The sequence below is a fragment of the Uloborus diversus genome, chromosome 10, assembly GCF_026930045.1.
Source record: "Uloborus diversus isolate 005 chromosome 10, Udiv.v.3.1, whole genome shotgun sequence".
NCBI classification, from domain to species: domain Eukaryota; kingdom Metazoa; phylum Arthropoda; class Arachnida; order Araneae; family Uloboridae; genus Uloborus; species Uloborus diversus.
In genome coordinates, this window is record NC_072740.1 from 65,230,706 (window position 1) to 65,252,326 (window position 21,621).

General features: G+C 30.2%; 1 protein-coding gene across 1 annotated transcript in view; it reads left to right on the forward strand.

The window, feature by feature from the left end:
* Positions 1–7,149: 7,149 nt before the first annotated feature.
* The window catches only part of LOC129231442 (neuronal acetylcholine receptor subunit alpha-10-like), a 28,548-nt gene continuing 14,076 nt past the window's right edge, over positions 7,150–21,621 (forward strand). The window contains exons 1-3 of the mRNA XM_054865757.1: positions 7,150–7,260; positions 13,816–13,860; positions 14,966–15,075. Coding sequence (XP_054721732.1) covers positions 7,165–7,260; positions 13,816–13,860; positions 14,966–15,075 — 251 coding nt within the window. The 5' untranslated portion in view covers positions 7,150–7,164. The remainder of the gene's footprint in view (positions 7,261–13,815; positions 13,861–14,965; positions 15,076–21,621) is intronic.

The following is a 21,621-nucleotide window of genomic DNA, read 5'->3' on the forward strand; positions in this document are numbered from 1 at the left end:
GAAAATGACTGTTTCTGTGAGAATGAGCCTTTAAGTTAACTGAAGAAATTATGGTGCCTTACAAGAGATTTATTAAAATAAATCATTCAAATTTGTGTGCTTTTTCTAAAAATGTAAAATTTCTCCAAACATCTTGCATTTTAGAATATATCTACTCATGTTATTTAAAACCACATCATTAGTTCAAGTTTTAAAATCTTCAGAGAATAGAGTTGCACTTTTTTAAATGCAAATAACCTAAACAAAATCCATTTCACTTAGAAAAAAATGTATAGCTATTTAATTAAATTTTATTAAATGCAATCTATAAATATCCCAAAATGATGTATGTAAGTAAATACCATTTATTTTAAGACTGCAACTTCGGACATAAGTACAGTGATATCCCAAATTAATATAATAACACTAAATGTATTATTGAACTTCATTAAAAACAAACAACTTTAACAACTTTTGTTTAAATAATAGTTGACTTCTATTATACATTTCTCTACTTCGTAATACTTTTCTCTCGTTATTTTAAAAAATAAAAGAGCAGGTAAAGTGTCATGTGCCTCTAACTCGTTCTTTTTTCTTGCTCACGATAGTTCAATGCGAAATATTCTAATTTTGTGTAATGGATGTACACATCATTTGTGGACATAAATCTATTCAAGCACTGAAATAAGAAAATATTTTTAACTTTTGTTTGCTCCAAAAGTAAGAAATATTACAAATCCAGTTGCCTTTTTCGTATTTCCATTTTAAATTTGTTTTATAGGCTCTGTATTTTTTACGGACGAAAAATATCGAAAACGATACATAATGATGCTAGTTACTTGACTAGCTCTGCAAAGCTTTCAAGCTAATCTCATGTATACAAAATATCTATGTGCTTTCACTAAAAATAAAAGTTTGTTTCGTGAAAGGTATGCTCTTAACGCATTTGAAGTATCATTTTTTTTTTTCAATAAATGTATGTTATAGAAATTAGTTTATACGTCTTATTCAAATAATAATTTCATTAGTTTGGTACACTTGAATTTATATATTAAAAAAAATACTTAGAGTTTAATTGGTTGTTGGATAAAAATTGGACATATGATTTACTTTTTGACTAAGTAATTACATTCTACCAAGTAGTTAATATTTGGGAGAGAAGTGCAAACGTATGCAAACACTTAACGATGTCGAACAATCATGTTTAGCTGCAGTGAATAATTTATGCAAATAATAAATGTGTGCGTTTATTTCTCTGTACGAAATTGGCAGAAACATATCCGTAAAACTCCTGAATTCAAAAATTTATTTATATAATTATTATTTGTTTATTAAACTTTTTATTTAAATATATTTATCATATAATTGTGATAAGTAGCGCATGCAGTTGATATAGTCTTGGTTTTCAAACAAATTCATTTTTGATTAAATCGCTTTAATTATTGCGTAAATTTAAAAGGTAAACAATATATTTTGCTAATATACTTTAACATGTTCTATTTCAGCTCAATAAAAAACGGGTAAAACTTGACAACTTCATAGCTGAAATTCTGCTTAATGTGACACTCTAAAATTATACATATCATAATAATATAACTCCTTCAAAAAATCTTGCGTAACGCTTTGTTAACATGCATTCTGAATATTTATTGTTTACTTATTTTAACCAAAAATAAATGAGTGCCTCGGAACTGCAATATTAATAGTAATATTACTGTGTGCATGTTCTGTAGTGACAGCAAAATTTTTAAAAGGCCTTCTAAATAATTTTATTTTATTTTTTCTCATTTAAAATGCAACTACAAACAAGTTCAAACAAATAACGTCAGGTAAAAATTGATATGTTTCGACGTTACAGTTTCATTTTAATTCCTTAAAAAAATAATTGGCACGTAGTAATTTCTTGACATCACATTCAAAGATCGTGTTTTTTTTAAAATCACAAAACCCTTCAGCCGAGAGCAAAACGAACCGAATTTCCCTTGAGACAACATCGATTTTGCAAAACAGGTCTTTACAACTGTATCTTTCTGGTCGTTTTTCTATTAAATATATATATATATATATATATATATATATATATATATATATATATTATACAATTTAAAAATTTAATGTCACATTCGTAGGTAGCACAATGGCAAGTGTACTAAACAACAACAAAAAAACCAAAATAATATTAACAATGTAAATTGAAAACCATGTAAATGGGGAAAGTTGAACAGTATAAGCATAAAGAAAATTAATGAAATGGGCAGTAACTGCTACGTTTTCAAAGAGCTGTAGTTATAATAGGGTGTTTGTTAGTTCTAATAGAGTGGGTAAGTTTTCTGTTTTCATTTTTTGCAGGTCAGAACTGGGGGATTGGATAGTACATGTCAGCATTATCAAAAAACTTGTCAGCTTTTATAATACTCGCAGTTGAAATAAGCAAGCAAATTCTTGCTAATTTGATAAAAATGCAATTACTCGATGACTTATGCGTTACCAAACTCTATAGAAACCTGCAAATTATAATAATATGCCAACTGCTCCAGCTTTTTGAAAACGTAACAGTTACTGCCAATTCCATTACTTTTCTTTATGTTCATACTGTTCAACTTTACCTATTTATGTGGTTTTCAGTTTACATTGTTACTGTTCTTTTGGGTTTCTTCTTGTTGTTTCGTGCATTTGCCATTGACCACCTACGAGTGTGACATTAAATTGCATAATATATATATTATAAATTTAATACTTTAGCTGCATCATTTCCGCTGTCTAACAATAGAATATTTCACTTCAAGTTTTAATATATATATATATATATATATATATATATATATATATATATATATATATATATATATATATATATATATATATATATATATATATATATATATATATATATATATATATATATATATATATATATATATATATATAACAAGAGATACAATTTAAGACAAATTTAAAATAGAAATTCAAAGAAATTGAAAAATCAACGACATTAAAAAAACTGAAAGAATAAATACAAAAGTGTACCGTAATGCCAGCGCAAAGCTGCTAGAAACATCAACAGTACAAACATATTCACACAAACAGTTAAAATACAAATGAAAAAAGCAAATGAAAAAAGCGAGAACATCAAAATGGAAAATGAAAAAGGTGAGCCCAGGACCAACACTTCATCAAGGGTGGGATTGGTCCTAAAGTTCACAAGGTCTATTGGGACCTTCCCTCTTGCTAGACAGAAAGGGCCTTGTGAACTTTAGGACCAATCCCCCCCTTGATAAAGTGTTGGTCCTGGGTTCACCTTTTTCATTTTCCATTTTGATGTTCTCGCTTTTTTCATTTGCTTTTTTCATTTGTATTTTAACTGTTTGTGTGGATATATATATATAATTTTAAAGATACTTTTTACAATATTAAAACGAAGCAAATATTTTTTTCAATAAAAAAGAAAACTTTTAATTTGTATGCAAGCTACAGCAAGGTAATTCTTGCAAATTGCTAGAAAATATGGTTAATAGTTTTTACCTAACAGAATATTTAATAGGATTTTTTTTTTAAGTCAGAGATGCTTTTCACTCGGAAAATAGGAAACCAAATCTCAGTAAAAAGTTCCTGAATTGTAATATTTCACAATTAAATAAATTAAACTAGAAAAAAAAACAGTTAAAAACAGTTTAGAGTCACGAAAAAACAGTTTTGATTTTATGCAAAATATTACCAGTGTACAACTTGCAAACTTTTTCCCCCATTAGAAACAAAAACTGCTTTTTCTTTGATAGATATTAAACAAGCCAAAAATATTAATAGCAACAGTTAATTATGACATAAATAAATAAAATAAATCTCAATACGTTGTTCTTTAGTGAGGAGAGAAACATTTTAATTAACAACAAAAATTTTTATATTTATATTCAAATTATATGCAGCTCAGACAGTTTCAGGGGTAACAAAAATCTTGTCAATGGGTTAGCAAGGCATTCTACGGCGATCCATGTATATGTCCAAACTGACACTGTGTACATGGTATCTTATTGTAGGTATCAAGTTTACCAAGATAGCGTCAACATTGTCTCAAAATAATTACGTCGCTTATAACAATAAAACAGTCCGCTTAATTCTGTTTTCTGTCGTAATTCTACTTTTATATTTTTAAAACGAGTATAAATTTAAAACTTAAAAAAAAAGTAATAATAAGAAATAATATCGCAAACCTTTTCTGAAATTCTCGATTTTCTGTGCTGAAAAATGTTTTCAAATGATAATGGTTATTTTTTTTTTTAGATAAAAAGGTTTAAACCTCCCGTAGATGATTTTCAAATAATACAATGAAAAAAATTCATACTGAAAATCAGTTTTACAGTATGTTTTTGTCATAATATGTTTTCAATATGTTTTATCTTCAAAAAATGCTTTGTGTTCAAAAATGCTTGTTTGAATTGAACCCTTCAAAAAATATAAAGGGCATACTAACAGACAAGCATATGTACTGATATGCTATGTGATATTCCAACATTTCTCGCTCGCATGAATCTTGTTTACAACATTGTTTTTTCGAATTTTATTTAACTACCTTATCGACTAAAACTTTTTTTCATTTCGAAGATACAGAGTCTTTTTCTAATGTTTCGTTTTGATGTTTTTAAACTCTTGCTTTTGTGATAAAAAAGTCAACTTAGTTTTGTTTTTATTTTTCTAGAGCAAAAAAAAAAAAACATTTTATTACTTAAAAAAACTATAATAACTTAATATGGTCCAGACTAGAGTTACAAAAAAAAAAAAAAAAAACTGTGTTCCTAGAAGAAACTAAAAAGTATATTATCTGACACTTCTACTAATTTTCTAAAATATATGTGTACAGTAGGGTGCTTCAATTTTGTTTCCGAATTGTTTTGTTCTTACCCCGCAACTTTATTACTGTTCATAAATATGATGTGTGAAAATTTTTAATTGAATCAAATAATATTTAGAGGTGGCGCAAAGCAATCTAATTTAGTTGAGAATTGGCACTTTGGAAAGGTGAAGAAAAGTTTCTAATTCCATTACTCAAAATAATACCACGCTCAGAATGGTGTAATTTGAAACATGTAACGACTCTACAAGGTTAACAAAGTCTGATCAGTTTTTTAAGAAAAATAAGATTTTCCCCGCCCGCCACAGGGTCAATATGAGTGACAAAAAAGCCACATTGATAGTAGCTGCTACAGTAGAAAGTACTGGTTCAAAAGTAGAAGATTTTGCACTTAATTCACTCGTCTATCATACAGCAAAGGCTAACAATCCGTTCCGAACCGGTCATTAACGTTTTTAAAACTTTTTCTCCATGGCTCTAGCTCCATTGATAGTGCACTAGGATGGAACACTAATACAATATAGTATATCTGGAAAAACAGAGTATTAGTATTATGTATTAGTATTAGGATTGCACATTGATGAGCAATTGTTGAATGCTTTTAAATTATGCAATAATAGGAATTTGCAGAACTGTTAAATAAATAGGCAATTGATGAGCTCGTACGGGGTACTTGCTTGGATACAAAAAAAATAGTAACATTGCTCCTGAAATTGGAATATGTTTGACATTGAAAGAAAACCTAGGAAAACAACTATTGTATTTTTTTTCCAGAACTACAGTCTAGATATTATTCTATCCTTTGTATTTTCGCAATGTTCGATGCCATTAACATCTAGCATACCTACTGTACTTTTTTTTAACGATTTCAGAACTCATGGTCGATAGTCGACTTTAATTTTGAAGCTGGAGTGAGAAATGCTGAGGAGCAGACTGCCATTCAGAGAGATATGAAATCACTAAAGAAATTTGCCTTAGCTAACTCATGATTATCCATGCAAGAGAAGCTTACAGGGGTAGCTTTGCTTGTTTTAATTTTTCTGAATGTAGCTATTTTTCATTGCGCACACTTTCGTGCCTCAGGAGTTATTCATCATTCCAGGTGAATGTCAAAGACTCTCTATGTGTGTGGGGGCTTCGTAACTAGTTTAAACTTGCAACAAGAGAAAGGAAAGGAATTCGTAATACCTGTATCTTCATTGTGAAATAATTTCTGAGACCTTGGTTTATAGCACTCCTTCCTGGACAAGTACCAATAAATTATCCGAAATTCCTTTAGCGTCTTGTAGCATACAAAGAGAAAAACCCAGAAACATCAACTGTGGCCAGCGAAAAATTTGCCACCACATCTCTGATATCTCTGAATATTTCGCAGCTTTAGATGTATTTGATTTTGATGCTAAGTGGAGGAAAAACAAAAAAAAAAAAAAAAAAACGAAGTAGACCTTAAGGGAAGGAAATTGTCGAATTGATAACTTATAACGTTATACAGTTTTCTGATGGAAAACATGTTTCTTATTCTACTATTCATAGACAAGGAGCGTTTGCCATTGGTTTTGAACATTGAGATTTTTAAGACAGCCATAGAGACTTCAAAAAAGCAGAGAAACTGAGAGTTATAAACGATAATCCGGAGAATGGCGTGATCTTTATCGAAACATTTGCTGAGACTATCACCGATGACGAAGAATAGAAAGTGTATTCTTCAAATGTTTCTAGAACATTGAAAAAAGTACAGAAATTGCAAGAAAAGTACCCTTGAAAATAAGTTTTACACCCAATGAGTAAGTTATCATACCTTATGTGCATTTGGTTTATTTTTCCTATTTTCTCTAGATATAATTAGTTTTTCATATTTTTCTGTACTTAGTTTGATTTTCATATTTTTTTTTGTAAGTGCATATTTTCTTTTTTCACAGATACAAAGAATACATAGCCTTACTATGGTTTTGACAAACCCAACTAGGCAGCATTGTGAAGGCCATGCATTGCTTAATCACAGCATTATAAAGCTGCCATGTTAGGTTTACCCCAACTACAGCAATTACGCATGATTGCTCATTTTTATCAACATTACAAAATTTAAATGCGGCTTTCGCCACCTATAAATATTTATTACAAAAATGTTATAAACTATCATTGTATATAGTGGCACAAAATAAGAGGGTAAGATCAAGAAAAAAAATCAAGGTTATTTTTTTACATAAATTTTTGAAGCACCTAAGTGTACATATAATTGTAATAATATATGTCTTTATCTATAATTTTTTTCTTCTTTGACTACAGCAATTTTGCTCGTAAACTGTGATGAACAAGAGTATAGATTAACAAGATACTTAATGTCAAATTATGACCCAGCTGTTAGACCTGCTTTTAATGCATCCCAACCGTTAAAAGTGGCATTTGATATGGCCTTGTACCAGATACTTGATGTGGTGAGAATGGTTTACTTTTATTATTATATATTTTTAATTTAATAACGGCTATATACTTAACTTCTTTCTGAATTTCCAAAATAGCTAGTTACTTCAACAGAGCAACTCATAGCAAAACTTTTGTGTAAATTACTTAATAGGTATTATATATAATACATTACATTACTACATATAACCGCCCAAAATTTTCAAAACATATTTCTTGCATAGTATAAGGATTAGTAACTAAACTCAAAAACCTAAATAGCTTGATGAAATTTGTGGTTTAGCTTTGAAAACTGATAATATTTGGAAAAATACGCAGCACCTTTCTCTGCAGCCAAGATATTCGTATAGTTATACATTGTGTTAAAGTTGGTGTCGCGTTACGCCACACCCATATCCTCAACATTAAATATATTTTTCACCAATTAAGAAATTTACCTAAGCATGTATAGTATATAGGGTCTGGTGGGGTAAAATGGTCATAAAATCGTGGGTTTTCAACTTATGTGAATAATAGATACAATAAATTCTTTAAACATTTAAACTTTTTTTGTTTTTATTTTACATTGCATTATTAATGAACACATCACATCGAGTTTTAGGAAAATAAATATCGATTTAAGTAGTTTTATAACACTTTCTTTTCCCCTTGTATTTATGACCACTTTACCCCATGGGGTGGGGGAAAGTGGTCATAGCATGGGGTAAAGTGGTCATAGTTAAAAATAGATGCAAAACCATTATAAGCAACCTTAATATTTGTATATTTCGGTTATTTTTATAGTTACAAGTATATGCACAAGCATATCTGTGTCTACACTAGTATATACGTGTCGTGTAAACATTAGTAAACACGTTCATATATGAGTAGATACATGTATACATCAGATACATGCATGCACGTGCCTACTCAAGTATATACGTGCATACATTGGTATGTAAACATGTATACGTCATTACCTACAGAAATGCATACGTGTCTACACGAGTATATACGTGTCACGTGTACGTACGGGTATATACACGTGTAAACGAAAATCATATGAGTGTATGCACTTGTACATACGTGCGTGTATGTATCTCGAGTACATACGTGCATACCTGAGTATACAAGCATATATAAGTGTACATACACACATATACGGGTATACACGAGTTAATTCGTGGATACATCCAGTGCATGTTTGGTATGTGTCTACTCACGTATATATAATGTGAAGCACGAGTATATGCATATGTATACGTGCAAACACGATTATATACTTGTATAGACGTATATACGTACATTTACGTGCATACACCAGTACATGTATGTATACACGAGTATGTAACTTATATACATGTATGTCTACAGAATGAATCTAAGCTCTTGGGTAAAAATCTAAGGAGTGTGAGAGGGGAGGATAAAAAGCAAAGAATTATAAGGAACTTACGTTCGCTGACGCGCTGCATGCACACAAAGACAGAAACTGATGGATGCAAACAAATCGCAGTTTTGTTACACAAATATGATTATACCCAACATTTTAGTTTTTAAGAAATATTTAGAGCTGTTGTTAAAAGTTACGGCCTGTAGTCGCAACAAAGGCGCTGCGACAGATGAAACTTTTTCAAAAGTCTCGTTATTGCAACAGAGAGTGCTTTGTGATTGCGACGCACATGTATTACAGCTGCAGGCGGTAAATTTCATCAATCGCTTTAAAACTTTCTTGAGAACTAATATGTTGTGTAAAATTTTCTGTGTATTACAAATTTGTGACCTGTTTTGCATCCATCAGTTTCTGATTTTTCGTGCATGTAGTGCGTCAGCATTGTGTTTGTGACCATATGTTCCTTATGATTCTTGCTTCTTATTCTCCCCTCCAATACCTTTTAATAATTTGCTCAAGAGTTTAAACTCACCCTGTATAATGCAAGTGTCTACTCGAGTACGTACGTTTATATTCGTGTCTACCTGAGTATATAAGTGTTTATATATACGAGTATAAGCGAATATATACGTGTATAGTCGAATGTATATTTGTATTGATTCAAAGTACTTGCAGATACCCATATACGTATTTATTGGTGCATTTATGTAAATGCGTCTATTTATACGTGCCTAAAACGAGTATATGTGCAAGCATATGCATATACTCATATATTTAACCCCATTTACTGTAAAAACAATACATATTAAGTGAAATTATTATTTAATTTATATCTGCTTCATACTTAACCATTAAGTGACATTAGAAGAACAATATTCGTTTAAGCCTAATATTATGACCACTTTACCCCATCTTACTTAAATTGTTCTAAAAAATTATCTAAAAGAGATTCAGCTAGCTGCTAATGAGTAAGAGTTCTTGAGACATGTAGGAAGCTTCTTACGCAGTCAATCTGTTCATAATTCTAAAAAACAAAAATTCCCAAAGAAGTTAAAAGAGGTGTTTAGATTTAAAAACTTTTCATATTCACACATTTTTTTTTTTTTTTTACCAAATTAAATTTTGCCAGTTGTAAAATTTTGTATTCAAAATGTCGTTTCTAACTGCCCTACTCTATAATAAAATTTTTACATTCATTTGAACATTTATTTCCAAGCTGTAGCGGTTTATTTGACGAATGACCACTTTACACCATTGACCACTTTCCCCCACCAGACCCTACTATACGCACTGCAGATCCCAGCCGTGCGGTAAAAGCAGCCCCGGACAGTAAAACCTAAGGCGCATCGCTAAGTGGTGGGAGGATGCAGAGAAAAGTATATTATACGCAAGTTTTTCGTGAATATTCTGGATATATTTTAACCTGGGAGAACGCGCGCATCCTGGGTGAACGGGGGTCATTAAATAGTCATACGCTAATAAAAACATAATTTTTCGACTTGTTTACTATTGAAACCATAACGTGTAATAATTTTCGACATTAAAATTGGATTTTAGACGCAAGTGCGATTTATAAATGAGCTTTACATCGCACTCATAATGAAAGAATTTCTACATTTATTCTTTAACAACTATAATGCTCTTATTGGTATTTTTAACGCAAAAACTTGTAGAATTAATGCTAAAAATGTTTATTTTTTTATTAAAACTAAAAAAAAAAAAAAAAACGCTAATTTCAAGGTAATCTAGTCTCATTTTATTCCACTTTACATCATATTGATCGATTTAAAAACCAGTTACTATTCACTTTATTTAAAGTGTTTCCATTCTTTTTTAACTCTGAATCACATTAGCTGAAATTTTCATGATCTAAGAATTTCTCTTCAACAAAAATCTTTAGCTCTATATTCTTCATTAATTAAACAGTTATTTGATTCAATTTCAGCAAAAAGTGTTCGAAAAGGACCTATTTCTTTTTTGTATGGAATTAGCATTACTATTTACATGAAATTACTTTAACATTGAAAGGATATAAAGAAAATAACCGTATTGGACATTTGAAATAGTTGGTCTGTGAAACAAAGTGCAGGACGCACGGGGTCATTTTATGACCCCAGGAACTGACTAAACGTGTTTTAGCGGAGCACAAATGCCCAAAATCCGTTCAAACTGCTACCAAAAGGTTGATGGGGGGACCAAATTCGGCTACTAATAAGAAAAGAATGAACTAATGGCAAGTTTTTTTCGCAATCAATACAACTTACAAGTATGTAACCCCAAGTGTGAATCACCAATTGAAATAAAACATTGTACATTGATAAAACACTTAAAAGCATTGAGAATATTTTATTTTACGACAAAATAAAAGTTTGTTATTTCGGAACAAAAATTACTTCTATTTGTTAAGTAATTTGTAAAAAAAGGGTGTAATATATTCTTTTTTATTTTAAATTTTAGTTAAAAAAATTCAAATTTTGATTGAAAATTTGAAAAAAAAAATTACCAAACTAAATTAACGTGTTTCAGGATATTTCTGGATATATTATTTATAGGGGTAAACTATCCCTCACAACCTTACTTCATCGCGGGGTTAGGGTCCTATGAGATAAATAATCGATAAGAGATAAATCATCTTTTTGACCTCACTATTTCCAATTTTAATAAAATTTGGCATGGAGGATACAAATGACAAGATAAGTAATCCTTCCAATTTTTAGATTTCTACTTTGAATATTGTTCAAAATATAGGCCTGTAAAAAAACTCAAAATATGCGGAAAAAGAAGAAAAGCGTGTTCTTACAAATGACTGTAACTTCTCTCCCAAATATAGTAGAATAAAAAATCAAAAAAACCTTTGTAAAGCTTTATAATAGATCTTTCTAGTGATATATTGCACAACTTTCTTGCGATTGATTTCCTTTCTGTAGATTTAAGTTTTAAGGTCATTCACTACGACGGGGTAATGTTGCGTAGAATGGCTTACCCCTATTAATAGTATTTTCAGAAAAAATCTGAAACCCGTCAACTTTAGTTTCTAAGTTTTTTTCAGATTTTGAATCAATATTTGAATTTTTTGCAATTAAAATTTAAAGTAAAATAATATATCGTACCCTTAAATATCCCAATTATCCAATATTAACAGGGTAAATTTCACCCTGTTAGAAGTATTTATTGCCGATAAAAAATTTAAAAAAAAAAAAAAAACTCCGGTTCAATATTTTTAAGGGTTTTATAGATGTGCAAAGTTTTATTAAAATCGGTGATTCACACTTAGGTAGGGTTACTTGTTAGATTTTTTATATGTAAGACAAAAATTAAAAACTGTCCTGGTCTTTAACGTGATTTAGTGCGCAATTATTATGAACTATAGCGGTGCATAGCTGACATACTTGCAGAACCAAATAATTGAATATCGAATGATTCTTATAATCGAATGATTAGCAATTGATTAAATATTTCGTGTGATTTCCTAATCGAGTTACTTGATTATCCAGTTAGTCTCTCGAGTGATATATTTTAATGAACTGCCTTGTACTTTAATTTGAACCTTTTAACTATACCTACCTCAATAATTGACTATTCTACACTCTGTTCAATGACACTAACTCACTACAAGTACATTAATTTAACGCAAGTGTTTAGTTTTCATTGACAGCAAAGATATGTATCTCTTTAGGTTTTCAGGTTTTGTCTTTTTTATGAAAATATATTTTAACACAAGAAAAAACAGGTGTTTTTCAAGTTGAATAACTCAATTGTTACCTTCGTTCTGAGTCTTGAACATGTGAGTCATGTTTATGCTTACAAACTTATTTAGAACAATCTTATTCGAAACATCTACTACGTATAGTGCATGTTTTTTATATTTAGTGAGGTGTTTTTTCTTTAATTTATTGGGAAATCGGGAAGCAAGAAAGCAGAATTCGGTTTAGCAAATTAAAGGTCTTAGTTTTGTAGAAAAATACATTTCATTGTTAGATGGCTTTTGCTGAGAGCTAATTGTTGGTAACTTCAAACTTTTTAAAAAAAAATGTTGTTTTACTTTTGTTGAAAATTTGTACAAAAGATGCATAGATACTTCTAGTTGAGTCAAATTTAGAAACGATAGTGTAATAACATTAAATATGCGGCTTCACTTTCCAAAAAATCATAAGAAATATAAATTTGATGAGTTTTTTTTCAAAGCAGTATGAAAAAAAAATATATGTAGTTTGTTACATTTTTGTAATATTCTTTCCACGATAAAATGTTAATTTTTATATATCTGCTTTAAAAGTAATGCGATTTTAAACCCTTGCATCACAATTGCAGCTTCTGAAAAATAGAACAATAAAGTTTTAATATGGAAGGATTTGTTTTTGTTATGAATAAATATCCTGCTTCGTTTACATTTTATTATGCTGATTAATTTCAGAATGCATAAGAACTAATTTCTCAGTTCATGTTTTATTTTTACCGTCGGCATTATAAACTGTCTTTAGAAAACCTCATTAATATCCTTAATTTTAATCTTTTAAAGCAAATAAGAAGGTTTTGTCAGCTTAAATATCATCTCCAACGAAAATTAATCTTTTCTTTTCTTTGGCAAAAGTTGAGATTTAACGCAAACACCGAATGCGGAGTTCTCTTTCTTGCACTGTACAAACATTACTTGAATTAAAATGTAAAAATTGCATTTTGTGGAGTATCTCAGTTTACTTTTACATTGTAAAGCTTGGATAAATGTGGGATTAAAAAGTTACTTATTATTTGAGCTTAGATAAAGTTAAACTTCATCGTCCTTCTCTTTGCAGAGAGGTCATTAAACTAAAATTAAAAATTATGCTTTAAACAGCACAAAAACATGCATTTGCGTTAACGATCCTATTTGAAATTATCGAACTTCCGTAATGGTATTTAAGAGAAAGGAAAATGAATTCAGGTTTTGTGCTACGAAGTTTTCTTTGTACTCTTGAAGAAAATTCTCATTAATTTAATGAATTTTTCAATATTCAGAAACTTTTGTATTTGCTATCTTAACTTTTGATTTTTAATTAACGTAATTTGTTTGTTTTTACATTCGGAATAAAGCGGAATTTGCCATGGAAGAGTAATTCTTTTGGAAGTTTTCGATAAAAGTTGATAGCCGTTTATATGCTATAAATTTAAATTCAATTCATCAATTTAATTTAAATTTGAAAGATTTTTTTTTATTATACAGGATGAGAAGAACCAGATCCTAGTTACAAACGGTTGGCTAACTCAAGTAAGTATTTTTCTAGAACAAAGATCTACGTAACCAAACAGTTCAAAAAATTGAGAATGTAGTGGAAACTGAGGCTGGATGCGATATTTATAAACAAATAATCACAAGTGTTTGTTTGTTTGAGTGTATTGTGCATTATTTTTTTTATTTTTTTGGTTAAGTAACTCTTCTAGTTTAAGATTTAAAAATAACATTAGGTACCGGTTTATTTTAGAAAGCATGAACAAATAAATTTCAGGAAATATCTGTAAAACTATTAGTCCCGTGTCAGGGGATAGTTGTTACACCATCGGGGAGAAATTCTGGCAGTAAGAAACGAACTGACTCGAAGGATTTTTATTCAGAACAATCTCAGTTTCTTGTCTAATGTTGTTGTTGTCGTGCGCCAGCTAGGCTGGCAATTGCTTCACTTTTCCAACCTTACCGTAATTTAGTGTGAAGTCCGACTACACACATGCCATAAGGACCCGTTTATAGGGTAAGCAACCACTCACAACATAACAACACATTCACACAAAGAAAGGATAAGGAAAGGAGACAGCAAGTACATCCATGCCCGAGCCGAGATTCGAACCATCGTAGTCACACTTATCTGAACACTAGACAAGGTTGCCGGCTTTCTTGCTTAATTTTAAAACATTATGATTTTCGCACTTTTGAAATTTATCAAAGGAAAATACAACTACAAATAGATAATTATTAAAAATCAAAATAATTCATAAAACTCGGTTGGTATGAAGAATTGATATTTTTTCCTCTCCAGTATAAATTCAAAATAAAGTTAAAGTTCTTTTTGAACTAAACTATGTGATCTAGCTTCAAAAAGAGGGAAAAAATAGAAATAAAAATAGAAACAAAATAAACTATTATACAGATATACTTTGTTTTGTTTTTCTTTCCACTAAATAAGTTAAATGATAAACAATGATTTATATCCATGTCTTGTTCGCAAGCTAATTCTTTGCCAAACTAAAACTACGAAAATAATCAGCATCTTATAGAAAACTTCCAAATATTAGATCCAAATTTTTTTATGGTAAAAGTTTAAGCAGTTATTATAAGTCATAGTTCAGCGCTTTTATATAATTGCTTATTTTTGTTTTAGAAATGGACTGATGTTCACTTAAGGTGGAATGCATCCGATTTTGGAGGCATTTCCGTTATCAGGCTACCAGCGGCACATGTATGGAGACCAGATATTGTTTTATATAACAAGTAAGACTAATAAGCTTGTAAATTTCTTGTTTTGTATCAAGCATTATCATAAATATTTATTTTAATTTGAAGCAAAAGCCTAAGAAAATACTTTTTTATTAAAGCAATCAGTAAAATACAACTAAGCAGATTTTTTATTATTTTGAGTTTTTTTTATAAGTCAGTCATGTTTTCGGACATAGTAGATAGTTAGCAAGCTAGCGAGAGTCCTGTATTTTTTTTAAATTTAAATTTGAAATTACAATTTTCTACCAGATTAAGTGTATACTACGAAATTTCTGGTAACAATGTCATCTAGTAAATGTTTTTTTTCTTACATATCCCTGAACGTTTTCATTACGCATATTTAACTAGATAATTAACAGTATTTGTCATTGTACACAGAAGATTGTAGTTAATTTTATGTTGCATGTCCTTTGTGTCAAGAGATTTGTTTCTTGTATTGCAGAAAAACTTTACAGAAAATTTTCTTATTCTGTCACAACGTCATAGAGTAATGGCAAATAAAGCAGGTAAACTAGTAGCAAGTAACAGTAATCAGGGCCTCCGAGAGTTAGGGCGGACCCCTCATCAGGTTGCTCGATAGGCACCCCTGCACCAATAAAACTCAGAATGTATACTTCTCCGTTTCTTCGCCTGGCCCCTACTAGGTTCGGGTCACTAGTTGCCCCCTAGACTGACGTTGCCTCTCGTCGGCCCTGACAGTAATAAAAATCCTGACAGCAACCCTGTTGTTCATCTGTGCATCATGTGTCAAGTTATAGACCCCAATTTGAAGCCAGCGTATTTAACTGCTGTATCTTCTTTTGTTAATATATTGCTAAAGACAAAATGCTTGCAGTTACATACTTTTTGATAGGTGAATTTGGTTCTTAAAAATTCAAAAAGAGCATTAATTAAGTTTATCTTTATAATACACTGGAAAAAAATGTGTGTAACCCTACTCCGTAAATACGGTAGCAGCATTCTGCATTATGTGTATCTTCATATCGGCGGCTAACCTCCTTCATGGTAATGGAGTAACTTCACTGATAAAACTGGTGTAACTGTATGAGCGATGCGTTACATTACACCAGCTTTATGTGTTAAGTTACTCCATTGCTACGGAGACAGCAAAATTTTTACACAATTTTTTTACAGTGTAATTTTTGTCAAAACCAAAGTCATAAATTTAAAATAACCCTTACGATTGCTTCTTAAAAACACCTTTTCCACATAATTACGATAGAAGTTTTAAGTTATACTTTTTAAAACAGAAATTCAGTGGGTAAAAGCATTCTTCGTAGAAAATCGACACGGCAAAATTTAACCACCAAGCATTATCATTAGAATTTTTCTTACAGTTAAACAAATTTAAATCAGCAATGTGCAATAAAGCTGAATTTTGGAAGCTTTTTTGAATGAAAGATGGTATCTTTACAAATTATAAATGATGAACAATATTGTCCCATAAATATCAAATCAAAAAGTTGAATGTAAGCATCTGGTTTTTTTTTCCATATCAAATTAAGCAGCATGGGAAACAGTCATTAAGTCCCGAATGCGTCTCAAAGATGTCCGGAGTAAAACGAATAATCTCGTGTAAAGTCAATAGATAAATTACTTTTCGTTCAGAAATATAAAAAAAAAAGAATCTCAAGTTCTTTTGCCTTTGAAATTTATTGACAAAGAGCGACAGCATTTTCGTTTGATCCCTCCTCTGTTGCTTTGATCGTTAGGGACTTTTTTGATTACATTTTTACTTTTTTCAGGCGATACTACAAAATGTTGTTAATCTTACATTTTTGGTATCTTCCTCCTGCTATGTGAAACTCTAAAAATGTATTGCTTAAAAAAAGATAAAAACAGCGGAAAAAAATTTTATTGGATAAAAAAGTTTCAGATTGCTTTAACAAGTTTCATGATTATTTTAAAGTAATTCTTTTGTGGAGATTTTTAGGATAACGCAAATCCTTTCTTTTGAAGTTATTTTTCTTTTGCTTCTCTTAAATTAATTACTTTTCCGCCCTTCGTCATAAAGAGCAACAACTGAAACAGATAAGGTAAGAAATTACTTGATATTGTGTTTAGGCAAAATGTTTATTTTTTTTTCTTCATTAAATATATTGATCAAATATTTCTTTTCAGTTAAACTTAAAGTGAAACCCTAAAAACAGTTTTATTATGTTTACAAGTGTCCTAAAGAACTTGTAAACATATTAACTGTATTGCCTGTTTGATTAAAATAACCTTTAACAAACATTTGGTTAATCAAATGTTGTACATCTTTTAACACTAACAGGACATGAAGACAAAGGTATAAAATTATTTAAATGTTTTGAAAATACTTAATGTTTAAAACTTTTGTCAGAGGCATTTTTGTGGTGATAACATAAACAATTTAGTTCAATTAAAAGCTGCGATGCCGAGAGACGTGTCAGATATGTTACATACTTCCTGATATAGTTAGAGATCTCAGCTGTGCATTGCACAAGGGAAACGCGATATACATTTTTTTGTTTACTTGTCTTAAAATCCAGTAAGATCATTTGAAACAGATTTGTTAATGCTAATTTTCAGTCTCGTATCAATATTGCAAATACCAGCATTATTAAAGAATAAAAAAGTGTCGGAAGTAGTAGGACGGTGTGAGAAATGGAATAATGCTACATTTATAACAAAAAAAAAAGCTTGTCAAGTGGATATAGCAGCACGCGTCTAAAATATATACATCTACTGGGCAGTGTAAAAATGTATTTTTCACCTTTTGTTTCGGCAAAAATGCTAGGCTATCCCATTCCTGTTAACTTTTATCTCAACTCCTGCCAAAATTTCTTTTGTCTTTTAATTATTTTAAAAAGTTTACTATTTATTTAGATTTTCCAGTTACCTTGTTTCGTAGCGCATATTTCATTAGCAAATTATTTATATTTTGTCAGCTTTGATTTATTTTTCTATTTTACGCATGAAAAATGTTTTGCTTTATTACATAGAACAAAAAAGAGTGTTTAAAATTCGGCACTTACCCTTCTGAAGGCAAAAAATTAAATCCTAACAGAAATACTCACACACGCAATTAAAACATTTTAGCAGTATGATTACAGTCGCAGTCGTTTAAATGCTGAAGTATTAGTTTTAACATCGTTTTTAGTACTACAAAAACACATTAGATGCCTCCTTAACTAATCAGAATTTTAATTGATTAAATAGCTTATTTTTTATGTTTGAAATGGCAAAAAATACAAATAATAATTTGTGAAAAGTTACACAATTAAAGAGACATGCATAATTAGTATTTCCTTCGTTTTACAAATCAATAATTCTGAAATAAGAAATGACTTTTCATTTTTCTCTTTTTTCCAGTTCAACGAAAGGATGAAGCATATGTACTTATACAGTATTGCATTTATTCATTAATTATTGCAAAAAATAAGCCAAAATATTAAACATAAAATATAAAACTGTACATTTTACGTAGTTTAAGTCATCCAGTTGAAGAAATCAAGCATAACCAAAAAAATATATCCTTCTTTTATGAAATAATTATCTATGAATGACTTTTCATTAGTTTCAGAAACTTCATGTATCTGTAAATAGCATATATATATATCCAAAAAATTCCTGGGTCGAGATACAGGCTACCAAATGTGATGGGCCGATCATCTTTTCTCACTTGCGACTTTCAATAAAATCTTTAAAGTTCTTTATCTCAAAAATGGTACAATATATCGTCGGCTCAGAGCAACAGTAATGCAACTAATCCCAGGAATAACACTAAGCTATCCTATTGTTGCTCTGAGCCGACGATATATTTTAGTGCGGTATGTTTTATTTTAAAGTTTTTTTTTCATGTTTATAAAAATATGCAACATTTTTTATAACGCGTTCACGTTATCTCTCTACTGTTTACTTTGTTTGTCATAGTCTTGTTTATGAACACCATTTAACAAAATCGTCTTCAGTTTATGCAAAAATAAGCATTCATGCCATCGAACGCTTCTATTCCCATAAATTTCTATGAAGTTAAACATTTCTTGGAAAGAATCTTAATAAAACATTCTTATCAGTATCTGGTGAAATATTTCTTCACTTCATAGTTAGTTGATTAATATATCTTGTTCCCGCAGCGATGTAGGAGGAAAAAAAACCGTTTCCTCCACGATTCATTGCCAAGCATCAGTAAATGACATAGAATCGTGGTAAGAGCTTAGCAACTAGATTATTTCATCTTACCCTCATTTTTCACTTTGAAAATCTGCCCTGTTGCTATTTCTATAAACACATAGGCGAAGAATAGCCAATAAAAGATTTTCTGATTAATGTCTACATTTAATTTTAAGTCCTCTATATAATTGAAGCGTGATATTGCACCCGCAGTGCAGAAGGATCATATCGTAAAAAAGTCAATGACAGTTAATTTTAAATAACATATATTTCGTTGAGTTTATGTCCTTATTTTCATGACTTTTTATGTCATTTGAGAAAAATCAATCAATTTTTACTTTTGTCTGATTAAAATATATAAATGAGTGTTAGTTCCACAATATTTTGTGTGCTTTCATATTTACATAGTATTATCATGTTCTTATTTATTTTATTTTATTTTTTTTTTTTTTGTGGTAACGAGGAAGGTGTTACGAAATTTAAAGTTCATATCATTGCTTACTGGTTAGTTTTACTAAATCAATATGTAGCATTAAGCACTTTTCTAGTTGTTAACAAACCTCTTTATTAGTCTTCAGTGCAGGCATGTTGTTTCTGTTTTCCGTGATAACAGTAATAATCGCTTATGACATCAAAATTTCTAGGCAAGTTGAGGAATTAGAAATCCAAAAAATGCTTTTACAGGGACTTGCTACGTTCCAGAGCTTTATAATTTAAAAGGAATTCCAGTTTTGAAAGTAGTTTCATAATTCTTAGCTTTTCATGGATAAAACATTAAATTTTAAGCTTTTTTTAAAGACTTCGATGCAGTTTTTTAAATCACGTTCGAATCTTCCCTCGTAAGCTTCCTTACGAGTGGATCTTTAGCAACATCCTCTTACTGGGCTTCAATGATCACAGGGAATGTTTCCTTTAAGTGTAGGTAACTTGAACCACTTGTATTTATAGCTGTAACAAAATTTTCCATTTAGCTGAATTTCATGCAAAAGGGAGGAACATGTACATATTTTGTATAACAAATCCCGTGTAAAAATTACAATTGACAGGTAAAGGACATTATTAATTTTAACATAAGCAGCTTAGTTGGGATTTAAACTTTATTCAAACTTATCCTAAAAAGCAGATTCGATCTATATATGTAATATAAATGGATTGTAGTAACTTTTTATCAAAGCACATTGCTTAATATTTAAGCTGTTTGGTGAGACTATGATGAAGCTATTTTTGTCTCATTATATAAAAAGAATCAAGTGTCAAGCAGGTAAATATGTGGTGTGTCTTGTACATTTTCACTCTCCAACTGCTACGAATTCGCGCAGTTGCTACGGAAATGTAATCAAACTGGAATTCAAAATAAGTTAATGTTAAAATTTATTTGGAAATAACGACAATGGATTTTTTTTGTCGGATATTTTTTTTTTTTTTTCGTGTTGGACGTATTTATGTTATGTCAGTCACAGTATGGTTAGTGCAATGGATGCTTTTGTAGTCTAATGTTTAAAAAGGTATGCATTTTGCCCCGGTACCTGCTGGCCCACGGTAAGAAGATGGCATGTTCGATTCCCACGCTATTAATGCCATGTAATGTGAGGAACATGAAAAGCTGCGTGAGATAAATTATTTTTAAGTGGATTTTCCGAATTAAACAATAACTATTAGCTAATACACTTAAATATCATTGAGTTATGTTTCACATGCACAAGTGTGTTAATTTATTTGTACAGTTCCGTGAAAGTAGTTTTAAAGAAAGTATTTAATGACCAGAATAGCACAGAATAAATATTTGATGCTATTTATAGTATACATTTATTTTGATTTATTAAATAATTCTGAGTGATTCAAATTTCAAACTTAGTATCAGAGATCACCGGGTACAGTTAGATGATAATGGGCTATATTAATTCAACTGCTATAATTTTCGAGTGAACTTGCGCCAACAAGTAAGCATCTTTGAAATATATATATATATATATGTAAGAACCGCCGCTCGGTTCTTATTACCAATCTTGATTTTCGCAAGTTGCAGTGTTGTGCCGTGATAATCTACCACGTAGGAAGAGGACAAAGCTACATTCACAAAATCAGAATCTTTATTTTTACATAGAATATACCAGCAGGAACTTCTCTTAACTAACCAACTTGTTTAGTTGTGCTACGATTTTTATATAGGGAATATCATTAAAAGATTACAGATAATTATCCCTCGATCATGTGATCTCACGTGATCTATATAGAAGGAGCAGATTGCCATAACGAAATATTATTGGGCTTTGCACCGCAGACAGAGGCATGCTTAAGTCTGGAGGGAAAAAAGGTGTCTGGTAGGTACTTTAAGGGAAAACACATCTGAGCCTAGAACATAACCATATATGGTATGAGAAGCATTTAAGTGTGTAATAAATA